Source organism: Bemisia tabaci, chromosome 6 (assembly GCF_918797505.1).
Source record: "Bemisia tabaci chromosome 6, PGI_BMITA_v3".
In the NCBI taxonomy this organism is placed as follows: Eukaryota; Metazoa; Arthropoda; class Insecta; order Hemiptera; family Aleyrodidae; genus Bemisia; species Bemisia tabaci.
This window is the reverse complement of record NC_092798.1, coordinates 36,820,618-36,833,936: the sequence shown is the minus strand read 5'-3', so window position 1 is coordinate 36,833,936 and position 13,319 is coordinate 36,820,618. Positions and strand designations below refer to the sequence as shown.

The following is a 13,319-nucleotide window of genomic DNA, read 5'->3' as shown; positions in this document are numbered from 1 at the left end:
ACGCAAAAAAAGGCGCGCTTAAAATTTTGTCTCCCCGTATAGAAGAGAGGCCTGTTCTTCTTAGACGGTTACATTCATCTACATATGTTTTGCTTCTACAACGTTTCCACGCTCTTTGCGCGACACAAAACGCTCCTTAATTTGTCATGTCGAGCGGCGCGGCGGCCGGCCGGTCAGAAGGCAACGCGCATTAGCGCCTACAAACCTAACTGTGATACTTCAAGCATTGCGCAATGCGTGAAGTATCCCCTTAGGTCTGTAGGCGCCAGTGCGCGTCTCGCGCTGGTAGCACGCCAGCGCCCTGGCTATTTTAACGGTGACGTTTGAATGCAACTATTCGTACTCAAGAGATGTCTATGTTGCATACCCACAAAATTGCAGGCGCCCTGGTTCTTCTAAAAGCCACACACGTTCCCGCCGTCCAAAAGGCGGCAATCAGTCAACCGAGACAGTAAACCTCTTCGTCAACGTCATGCCCGCATCCAATCAAGGGACGTCATTGTCACCTAAATGTAAAAGCGACCGCCAGACGGTCACATACTGTGAACAATTTTGTCATCTATTTTTGGGACTACATCTTCTTGACTGGCGATGCAGAAATGCTGACTCCGGGGGCACCTAGAGTACTTTTATAGCGAGAGTATGGACAGATCGCTTCATGGAAGGCGTAGGGCCCAAAAAAGCAGCCATTCTTCTAACCAACTTCTAACACATAAAATGTCACTGCTAGTCTGCAGATTCTGCAAATTTCAATTCTAACCAATATGGGCAATAATGTACATAAATGAACGTTCTTCCACAAAAATGAGTAAATTTATGCAAAAACTAAGTCACATACGTGCTTGACACTAATAATTGTATTAGTAAATCGCCCTGGATAATTGAAATGCATATGTTGGCAGCATTTCTTGGCCCTAAATTTGTTCGCGGACGCATCGGTGAAGGCCTGATGAATTTTTGGAGTTTCACATCTGTCTATACTCTCGCTATATAGGTACTCTAGGGGCACCCATGACTCCTCTGACTCCCGTGTGTGCCCATTTCTACGAGTCAAGGCCGGTTGAGGGGCGGGGGGGGGGGGGGGCTCCGTGAATCCGGATGATGCAAAGTCATGAGTGAAATAATTGAGCGCGCGGACACGAATGATCGCCGTCGAAAGGAACTCGGATCACGATATATGATACGCGTGGAAATAATTTTTGATAAGCACGATCAGGCAACGTGGGAAGCTAGGCCCAAGACGTAATGGACGTGTGTGATTGTGACGTGAATCGAAATAATCTCCGAAATCAACGCTGCCGTTTTTGGCTAGGGATCGGGCACTTCTTCCACGGGACACTTGAGTAGACACTCCATTTTGCAATGGTGGAAAACTTTTAATTCGCCTAAAATTCAACATCGTCGTATTAACAGGCTGAACCCGTCTCCACCTTCTAGGGTTGGCTATTGAGCATTGTGTCAAAAAAGTGACCAAGATTTGTTTTTACTGTCAGATAAACGACTGAACTTGTTTCTAAGCTGCCAAAGAAAGAGGTTCTTTTCGGTTTATTGACAGAGCGCCAGTGGTACTCCATTGTACTCCGTCGTGGTTCAACTTCAAGTCTGGTAAATATCCTCGGCATTTAGTAGTCAGGACTAAAATGGACTAAACTTTGCAATCAGAAACTACAATTTCTAACTCATCTGTGAAAATACGTAAGTGCATATGGGAACAACAGGGTACATACGATGTCTCTGAACTGAGCTGGACATTGTAGCTCTTAATTGCATTGTAATAATGTAGTCCAAATAGACTTTTTGTAGTGTTAATCATACGTCGACGGTGTGAGTCGACAATCACATAACTCGGTTTGCGACGTCGCAGACTTCCCGTCATACTTCATTTTCTAAACAGAAAACTACTCGACGACATTTCTTTAAAACTGCCGTGATTTTTCTTCTCTGTGCGAAGAAAATTTTGCAAAAATTTCAAGGTATGATGTCAGTTTGTTCTCCTTTAAAAAATAAAATAGAGGCGGAGATTCGTGCGTGCAAACGAGTTATGTGATTGCCGACTGACACCGTCGATGTATAAGTCTAACAAATTCCCGGGACAACTACAAAAAAAAAAATGTTTTCTGAATTGCCATACAAGGATGTAGAAAATTCGTGTAGCAACGCTAATATGTTGATATGAACTCCGCTGCTGTTACTGTAAAAACATCCCCCACGACGACGCAGTAAAACCAACGAAGCGTCCAAATAAATATTTTAGAGTTGTTGCGCGCAGATTTTTAACAACCCGGGGTGCCAGCCCAGCAACTTTTCTTCCGAGCAGTATATAGTGCTATACTTTTAGTATAAGCTCCTAGTTTTCCCAGAGCGCATACGTGGCCAGATAATCCAGTAGTATACCTATTAGGTTTTTTTCCACGTGGTACATGCGTGTTCCCTATGAAGCCCTCCCTTTCGCATGTCCACGTCCAAAATATGATACACCTATCCACTCATCGTATGATATCTCCAACTTGTACGTGGCCGTGCAAAAAACGTTGCAGTCGCTATGTGACCTCAGCGTGACGTGGCGCCTCGTCACGACGCGACGTCACGATCCGACGGCGGCGGCGGCGGCGGCGGCGACGCACAGTGGATCGAGTCAATTAGCGAGTTCGGACGAGAAATTTTTGGCCGAAATCGCAAATTTTGATGTTAAATTCGTCATTATTTAAATTTTAAGATGTGCTTTTGGAAGAAATTTTTACGAGAGCACCAATAAAACAACTTTCAAAACCTCAAAATTTTGTTTGAAAGGAGTTATAAGCGTTTAAAGTTTCCAAAGTTTGTCCGACCTCTCCCACAGATTCGATCCATTGTGCGGCGGTGCGTCTCGTCTGATTTCGGTGCGGGTTAATTGGGGAGCCCCATCCATCCTCGGCAAAGGACACGCGAAAGGTCAAGTTTAGTCGCCATCAACGCACGCGTCTAGTGAAAGGGGAACGTAAACAAAAAATGGCGGTTGCCTAGGATGGAATCAGGTGCGATCTCTCTTCCGTAAATAACGATGCAGGAACGCTTATTATTCCGGCGTTATCTGACTGCTTTGCGGTGCGCCCCTGCCCCCCGTGCCACCCGGAAACGACGGAGACTGATTTGCGCTTTAATTTGACTACGATTTGATAAAAGATTAAATGCAAAAGAGATGGATTAAATTTAGCAGACGTGAGCTAAGTTTTTTTTTTTTGCCAACAAGGGGTGTGCTCGTAAATTGCCAACCGAGTCAATTAAATACTGTGCACTTGGTAGTTTTTCAAGATTGAGTTATATGGTAAACCTCTTTGTATTTTGACAGAGAGTTGGTAACGTAGCTGTGCATTAAAATTTAACATGAAGCTAAAAATCTCAATACAGAGGGTAAAAGCTCATAACAGCACAATTTTCCCTCAAAGAGATGTACTGTTTGGTGCAACTTTAGTTACGTGTAAAAGTAGTTTTTGTATTTAGGAGAGAGGAACTAAGTTTTGATAATTTTAATACAAAAAATTTGATTTTAGCAAACAATTTCGGCTATTTTGGTAAAAAATTAACCAAAATGGTGTTTGCAGTTTATTTAAATCAAAAGTTTTTGACAAAAACTTTCATTTTGAGAAATTAGAAGGAGTCCTTTGTAGTTCTTTGTAGAAGTCCTTTGAAAGGACTTCTATAACAAGCAGGCCCATTGTTTTCTAAAAATATTGCTTTCTGCCGCCAAGCCCAATTCCAAATAATCTAAGTAAGTAATCTCATTATGTTCAAGCACAATTGAAAACCATATGTAATCATGTACTGCGAGAGAAGAATGATTCAATGCATTTAAGGAATCAACCATACTTTTTATCATTCATGGTTTGTTCGTGATGAAATCCTCTAAAAAAAATTACAAAATTTTCGTGAGTATTAATATCGATTGTTATTCTTTTTGTTGCAGCAAATCACACTAAAATCTGGCGGTCAAGTGTTCGAAATGTGGAGGAAGCCTCCAGTGCACCCTGTAATGAAAGTGTACATTTACAACGTCACGAATGCCGACGAATTCCTTAACGACGGCCAGAAGCCAGTGCTCGAGGAGCTTGGACCTTTTGTCTACGTGTAAGTCTTCATTTTAGTTTTCTATTTTTAAATGGACCACCGAAATCGATTCGCCTTCAATTGATCGTATAGGCAAAATACCCTCCTACAAGTTCAAATAGTTGCATGCTCGCGAACTAATTGAACTTATAACTCGATTAATAGGTTTAAATCGAAATCATTGTTTCCTTATTATTTCGGAGTGTTGAAACTATCAATCGTCCCTGTTGGTTAAAACTTACACAATCGATGAGCAAATATCAGAAGGAACTGACATTTGCCATGAGCATTTTTTAAAATGAAATTTTTTTACGGCGACATTTTTTTTCTCTCTTGCACTACTTATGTAGGTATATATTTACGTTTTGTATACTGCAATGCAAACTTGAGTAGTGTCTCAAAAGTGATGATATAAACAAATTCTTTTCCACGAAAAGAGAAAATAAGTTGTGAATAACTCATCATAGCAATGAAACTTTTGAACAAAATGAGGATCAAATATTGAAATTGACTGCTTGGATCAAAATACAATTTTTACATTTTCGCGATGAATGAAATCATATAATTTTCATCCGCCTAAAAGAAGTTTCTGCATGCGAGTTGTATCTCTTTGTGGCAGGAATCAGTCCCAGAGGCATTAGACGACGGTTCTAGTCATGTATGGTTTGGTATACCGTTTCGTTCCGGTAACCAAGCAGTTGTGTCACTGCAAGTACAATTTTAGAGACTGTAAATGGGAAAGTTTAAGCGCGAGCTGGAACTTTAACTTACAATGGTAGCAAATTCCAATATATACCCAAACGTCCCCCTCCTCCCAGTCTATCTTTACGACCCGGCAGTGTTCAGCATGAGTCCTTTATGATTCAACACCGGTACCGATCGGTAGCACTTGGCACTCGACATTTTCCTCTCGAAACGGATACCGAACACCGCACCCATCGCGATCGTGGCAACCGCACTCAGCAGTAACCACGTATCCACCCGAGTTTCCTATCCCAGTTACGCGGTTTTGGCTTATCAGGGCAAAGCTTCAACCTTGAGCCGAGAGCCAGTGAATGGAAGGTATTGGCGGGAAATGCTCCGGCGCGGCTACCGTCAATCAATGGGTGACCTCACCCCCGCCCCCCTCTCCGCGCGGCCTGCAGGTGCGAGGTGAGTCAAGAGCTCGTGATTCACGGCTCATCATTCACCGGTGTTGGTCGGTGAGTGACGAGGTGTTGAGTCATCGCCCCGGTAGTAATTAGGCGGGCTCCACTTCGGGTCGCCGAATTCCGGGCCTCAGCGCGGCGCGATGGAAAGTCGGTGCTGGCGCAATCCGGGCGATCAGGCCGCCCCGATGTGATCGATGTTCTCACGGAGTCGCAGCACTTCCGTCTCTGCAGAGTATCGGGTGCTCGAAGATGAAACTCACGATTCGGTTTTGGAATCGAACATGATGGCCGAAATTCCCAGGAGAATCAAAAATACGAGCTTTGCGCAACAGCTAAGCTCAATGTAAGAACGATGTTTGGATTGGGCGTAGCAAAATAATTATTTGACCAATTTTTCTCAAAAAGCACGGGCTCATCCGCTCAAATTAAATTCTCTTAGTCTAAGCGGATTTCCTTTTGATTCAAGCAAAGATCCAATGGAGAATTTTCACACCAAAATTTTATTGCTTCATCTGGGAGTGCCTAATGAGCTGAGTTCGAAGTATTTTTCATAATTTTTTTCCAACATAGGAAATTGTAGAAAAATTGATTTAAAAGTGAGATAATATGCCGCCTTGACGTCATCCAGCGGCATTTTTCATTTTAACACATGTATTTCAGCAGATTAGGTTATTTCGTTATATTTTCTCCAATAATTGTCCAAGTTAGAAACCAAGGACATCCTCGTTTTCAGTTTTCCTAGCAGTATCATTTTAAAGATGAAAGTTACAAAATCTCAGACACCTGCAAATTCTCTACTGTTTCTCTTATCAAATATTTTAAAAACCTGGACTCTGGATCCAAGAGACTTCTTTTCCGGTGCACAGTAAGTCCATCCTTTGTTTCCTCTCTATACTAGAAGCGATCGTTTCAACCCCTAGGATTGCTTCATCTCACCGGAAAAAAAAACACATTGGATCTAGAGTCCAGACTCTTAAAAACATTGACAAGAAAAAATTCTCTTGATTCAATCGGATTTTTGCTTAAATCAAGAACCAAACCTCCTAATTAGAGCGGAATTCCTCTGGATTTAAGCAAACATCCGATTGAATCAATAGTATTTTTTCTTGTCGATGTTTTTAAGAGTCTGGACTCTAGATCCAATGTGGTTTTTTTCTAGTGCTCCCCTTTGTCTTCTCTGTCTACCCCTTTGTCCATGAATTTCAATAATCAGCCTGCGGGTACTCGAGTCACCTGTTGAATCCGAACGACAGGTTAAAGCGTATCAAGAGGTGATAGATCCGGGCCTAAGCGTGCGTTCAACCAACTTCCTGGTGGATTGAAAAACGAGCGCAGCGGTGAGGCGCTAATTCCTCGGACGAAAACCGTGGATCGGCCGCTATTACGTGTCGGTGTCGGTGTCCGGCACCTGTGGCCGGACGGAAAGAGATCAAGCGGTTTGAACCCGACGACCGACCGGCCGCCGCGTCAATCAACGGGATCGATAAATCCGTGCGTGAAACGGCCATTATTTGTCATTTCCGCGAGTCGGCCACGCGCCGCACCTCGCGCTACGCGCCACCACCACACCGCGCCGTGCTAAGTAAAAACGCCGTATAAACCGTCAAGCGCTGCCAAATTCCCTCCCACAAATCACGATTTTTCAGGAATACTTGTGAATATTTCTCTTCCGATTTTTCAGAGGATTTCGTTCGTGATTTGATTTAAAAAGTCCGAAAATACCGAAGAAAAATATTCGTAATTTTCCTCAAAAATAAATATATTCTAAAAGTAAATTTGGCAACATTCGAATGTTCATACGGCGCTCTTACTTACTACGGCAGCACAGGTTACACTTTCAATCGAGGCCTAGCCCCGCTTTGTCGGCTCATAGCTCCCGTGACGCCGACTTTACGCACAAAGCGGTCTCTGCACATAATAAATAATATAGGTAATTAATTATAGGCAGTGCTTTTTGCGTTGCTTGACTAAAATGTTGGAAATTCAAAACCTCACAAAGGCACCAGGTGTTGTTAAGATTGTTAAAATGTGTCTCACATCCAATGCGTATCTGGCTTAAACAAATCCAGTCTCCACTTTTTACGCGGAATCTCTCTTTCGTTCGACCTTTGAGGAGACTTTAACGAAAGGGAAGAAAAGTGGTCGCGTAACACAATCAATAACTTGCATGGTAGGATAGGTCTTCACGTGATTCTTTGCCAGACTGACTACTGACTGTCAACTTGACAACTGAAAATTGGTTTTCCAGGCCTGCTGGCTGATTATTGAAATTGATAGACAAAGCAATAGACAAGGAGAAGACGGGAAAATGGAGCGATTCTATTCGTTGAAACAGGTGCTGCTTAAACTGAGGAGGAAGGTGGTAGATTAACTGTAGGGTCCCCCGCGGGTTTTTTTTAAAAAATTGTAATAGTTTTAGTAGGCATAACCACTGTAAAAATCACTAAAATATACCTAAGTAGAAACACCCCGTTATACTGGAAAAAAAACACATTGGATCTAGAGTCCAGACTCTTGGAAACATTGACAAGAAAAAATACTCTTGATTCAATCGGATTTTTGCTTGAATCAAAACGAAATCCGCTTAAATTAAGAGGCTTCGTTCTTGATTTAAGCTAGATTCTGATTGAATCAAGAGTGCTTTTTCTTGTCGATGTTTTTAAGAGTGTCGACTCTAGATCCAATGTGTTTTTTTTCCAGTGTATAAAATTTCCCACGTTAAAAATGTAGTTGCCTTCCCTTCTTCGGGAATCAAATTCTTTTGTTCCTATCTTTTTCCCTCTATCTACCCTAGAATCGATTCATTTCTATTGACCTAGTGACACGACTTGACAACCGAGAGCCCCACAACAATAATTCCAGAGCGTCTCGTCGCCGCGATAAGGAGGCCTAATGGACGTATTTCTATCAAACGAAACTATGTGCATTAAGACATGGGCCCTGAGACCCATAAGAATACACGCATAACGGGGCTCACGTCATAACGCACATAGTTCCGTTTGATAGAAATACGTCCTAATGACAGGCCGGCCGGGACATTAGCCGATCCGGTTGCGCATGCGTAGACTCAAGGCAGAGACGTGCCCGAGCAGCCCCGGAGGACAGGACCCGACCATCGATAGAGAAAGTTATCGTGTCGCATCTAAAACCATCGTTCCAACTGTAGCCACAACCATGGTGATGCAACCGTGGTGCCGATCACCCCTTCCACTCGCCGATCGGACTATTAGCATCCCGCCCGTCCCGACTTATCGTATCCTTTCTGATGTAAGGACGTATCTTGAGATCTGCATGAGCCCCAAAAAATATGGAGTTATACGTAGAATAGGGCTCACGTGGAAATTGAGATACGCCCTTACGTTAGAGGAGTGACGTTATCTGATCGGCGAGGAGGGAACGTTAAGTTACGATCGGTGTAAAATCCATCTAAGTCGATCGGCTGTGGCGATGTTTGTTCTGGGTGGAGTGAAAGGATTGATTGAGGCGAGATAATGGTTGATGCGGAGTTCCTTATAAATTAGTGATTGTTATTTTTATTTACTATTATTTTGTTTTATCGAAATGCACTTACACACTGGAAAACATTTTCTTGCGTCTGGAGACCGGACTCTGAAAAATTTTGACAATAAGGAAAACTACACTTGATTCAATTGAATTTTTGTTTGAATTTCGAGGAAATCCGCTTGGATTAAGAGACTTGGCTTTCAATTCAAGCAAATATCCGATTGAACTTTGAATACTTTTTCTCGTCAAACTCTCGAAGAGTTTGGATTTTGAATCCAAGAGATTTTTTCCAAGGGCCACCTGCTGGAAATTGTCGACAATTTTCGGAACATTCTCAGCTGAATTGGCAAGTGACCGAAATCTTAAAGTTTCAAGAATGGGATGGATTAAAAAAAACCAGAAATTCTGGGAGACCATTAGGTAAAAGCTAAAGTTCAAGGAGAAAAAAACTTGCAAAGTTCAGGAAAATCCTAATAGCTAAAAAATATGCAACCCATCCCGGAGAATTAGAGCACTAAATACACCGAGTTTAGTACCAAGTTGCGGATTAAGTATTTGGTTAAATTGGAAGCAGATTTTTTGACAAAAAAATTGAATGAAAAACTTTTTTGTTCCAAATGAACCAAAATCCATTCCGCTCAACCGAAGTTTCCTCTCAGTATACACCCTGATCAGTGGCGTGGCGTCCTTCGCGATAAATCGATTGATGTCATTTAACGTATGGAAAAGGATCCATAAACAGGATATTCGCAACAAACACCTCAATATTCGATTCTTCACCATTGCCTGAAATGGTAAAATATCGATAATCGATCATTCACGCTTTGCCACTGATCACACTGAAAAAAAATTCTCGGCGTTTTTACCAAGGTCCGTTGGTACCTTTACCATCTCACTTTTTTTACCAATTATTGGTAATTTTACCAAGACAGACTAGTAAGCTTACCTAAAAACCGTTACTTTTACTGTTTTTTTTTTTTCAGGTAAGAATACCACTTTTATTGGTAATCAATTCCCGATAACTTTGCCATTTTATCTTGGTAATTCTACCACAGTCGATAAAAAATATTGGCGTTTTTATCAAGGTCCAGTAAAATTACCGAGAAATTTCAACAATTTTACCGAGATTTCTCGGTAAAATTACCAATTCTATAAATGATATAATTTTACCGAGAAAAAACTGGGATGAAATAGAACCCTGAATTCTTGGTAATTTTACCCTTTTCTTAGTAAATACACCGATATTTTTTTTTCAGTGCATAATGACCTCAACCCAACCACACGCGCGCAACTGAATGACCCATATTATCTAATTTCCAAACTTTCAAACGTCCGAGTTGACCGTTCACCGACGCGACCCCCTCAATCCTGTTAGAAACTGCGTGTGTGATAATCCGACGTAACGCGGCGACTCGATGACGCGTTAAACGCCGGCCGGTCCATTACGCCTCCATTTTTCGTGGCGTAACGCGCGCGACAGGTTCGCAGGCCCAACTTTGTCCACTTCCACCTTCCACCGCGGGAGCCGCGTTGAATTACTCTAATTTCGTCGCTCCTTCGTCGTTACGGCGTATATCAATTACCGCGTGAGCCCTGTTTTACATATCAAGCCATGCTTTTTGAGGCTCATGCAGATATCGAGGTGTCCTCACGTGAGATACGACGATTTAATTCGCTCTCGCCTCGCCGGATAACGCGACCGAGTTACGCGGGCTTTAAAGTCGTCGACCTCCCGGCAAAAGGGCGTCATTGCACTTTCGTGTGATCCTCGTTGCCTGTGTGATTCCACGCTTCCTGTGGCTCAAGTTAAATAGAGTTACGTTCTTGTGTCAGCAGAGCGGCGAGGTGATGTAAAGTTGCTGCGACTCTCAGGCGCGCAACCGCATAACCATTGCAAAATTGGCATGAGAAGTGTCGATGCAAACTTGCGAACTTGAGTCGCGGATTCTGACTCTTGAGTTTCGACACGAGGAAAGAAAGTTTTCGTCGGGATGAATTTCGTTCGGTGGAGGCGAATCAACGGTGAAACATCCGAACCGCGTATTTCCTTTGCGGTGTTTGAAAATGTCCGCTCCAGTTTTATTTTTTAAAAGGAGAGCTGATCAAGATAATTCCTTGAAGTTTTCACAGAGTTTTCTTCGCACAGAGAAGAAAAATCATCTCTGTTGACCGACAGCAATAACATGGGAAGCCTTACAGCTTTTTTTTCTATTCACTATTTTTAGAAAAAGAAGAAACTAGTAACTTGAAACTTTTGTATCGTAGCGTTTTACGTTTAACCATCTCAGAGACTTAAACGAACGGTTATAAAAAAAAGCAGAACGCGGTAATCTTTGTATGCAACAAAAAAAGGACTGTGAAAATGAAAGCAACTGTTTTGGAATCAAAAGCGTGTTTCTAAGATATCTGATAACAATACATAATTTAAATTTTAATCATAAACCTGCCATCAGTGAAATTACAAAGATTCACAATGATTAAGGAGAGGCTTTTGCTGCCGTGTGAATGCTGCCAGCGTAACAAGACTCATGCCAAATTGATCGGACTTATTAAAAATTGAGAGGCATGTTTACGATGTCAAGCAATTAATTTTAGCCTCAATTTCGAAGGAATATCAAGTAGAAATCTCAGTAAAGTAGAATATCTCTTTAAAATGATAGCTTCACTGTGCTGCCCATCCAGTTAGAGTCTACTACGAACAAACTCGACCTGGTGCCTGGAGGTCAGAGACACCGATCGGTAGCACGGCAAGGTTAGCAAGAACAAATCACTGTATATTTACACCTTGAATCAAAATACACGTGAATCAAAAAGCGACTAATTTATAGACGAAAAAATACACAAAAAATATTTGAGAACCGATTAATTTGGAGGCATGGGAAATTCAGTGCATATATATTTCAGGAAAAAATTGATGAATTCAGCTTAGGTGGTAGACACAAGCACGCACAAAAAAACATTCTTCTTTTCAAATTGGATGTAAAATATACATGTTTGCAAGGTGCAGATTTTTTTGAGGAAAATAGAAAATACTGAGGGGACACCAAAAAGTCACATCACCATTCAACCCCCCCCCCCATCCGAAAATAGCGTTAGTATTGATTCTATTTTCATTCAAAATACACTGATTCTCCTCTAGTCCGTCAATTCTAGAATTTAGAATAAAAACAAGTGACAATTCGCCTGAGTAATTACGGGTGATGAAATACAAACGCTTAAAAGATTTGTCTTCGGTGTCAGCTGAAATCGATCATCCTTTGAAGGAACGCCGAAGCCGGCGCATACGGGACGGGCCTTGGATGGAGTGTAACTCGCAGCTTTGATGAGCACTGTCGCCAAATTGTAGGATTATTAATAGCATTCTAACGCGTCCGAATGAATTTTAGGATACATTTGGCATCGCTGATTCGGATGCGGAAGATATTGGATTCCGGGCGGGGTCGGAAGTTAATCGGATTGTCATTCTCATTGGTGCGTCTTCGCACGCGACTTGAACCCCTCTCACATCAGCGATGTAAGAGGGGCTCCAAACAGAAAAAAAACCCAGCATCCCGAGTTGCACTGCGTTTATGAAGGTGGCATATGATTCATTATGAAAGTTTTCTGAGGAAGTCAAATCTTGAGAACAAGGGAAAGAAAGTACCCGGGCTTTATTAGGGAAGTTTTCGATTGAGAATTATTGGAACAATTGCCAGGACTCCTTGATACTCATCAAAAACGTATGTGATCACCGTGTAAATGAGCATGTGCTTCTATTTATTCGTCAAAGTTTATCAGAAGAGGAGATTCGGGCCGGGATCTTTCTTGGAAATGTTCTCGTTTTTAGAAACCGAGGACTTCCCTCTTATGGCTCTCATCAACTTGCAAACGCGAGGTTCCAAAAAAATTCATCGATGTGATTATTCACGGCTGCTTTTCAAAGATTGTCGGCCTGACGATCTTTGGAGGATATCGATGTAATTGGGAATTATCATAGATTAGTTTTTGAGATTTTCGAAGAATTTTGTGTAAATTTGACCGAAAAATTAAGGAATCGGAGCCAGTTTGAGAGCCCAAGTTTGCCAGTGGAGAGGAACCTACTTACGACCATTTGTATGTTGGCAATTTCTACCAGTAAAATTTGTATTTCTGAGCGAGCTCATGAATTCTTTTCTTCACACTTTCAAATAGTCTGCAATAAATTGTGAGTCAAATAATTTGCAAACTTAAAAGGGAATAATTTTCAAGCACTTGGGATATGATTTTGTGTTGTGTCAGAAGAATTCAGCGAGTCTGGTTCTCCGGCACCATGGTGGTGGAGCACGCGGGCTACGACCTGCCGATCTTAGGGAAAGCACCGATATCTTTGATGCATAAATTCGCACAAGATAATGTTATACTGCATCTTTCGACAACAGTGTTTAAAGGGAGCTTGTGGCGATGTTAGACTTGAAGTAGCGCAGCAGTGCGAAAGAACGTGCACTAGGTAGGTAAGCGACGCACCAACTGCTTCCGCACCTTGAAGTGCACTCGTTTAGGCGCTGTTGCCGAAATTATTTGAAATTAAGGTTTTGAAGAATTTGCATTTCAGGAAATTGATGT

General features: G+C 42.0%; 1 protein-coding gene across 2 annotated transcripts in view; it reads left to right on the top strand.

Annotated features, from left to right (window-relative positions):
* emp (epithelial membrane protein) overlaps nucleotides 1-13,319 on the top strand; it is a 165,729-nt gene that overhangs the window by 114,718 nt on the left and 37,692 nt on the right. For both annotated transcript variants that reach the window (XM_019051398.2, XM_019051399.2), the window contains one exon: nucleotides 3,944-4,104. In XM_019051398.2, coding sequence (XP_018906943.2) covers nucleotides 3,944-4,104 — 161 coding nt within the window. The remainder of the gene's footprint in view (nucleotides 1-3,943; nucleotides 4,105-13,319) is intronic.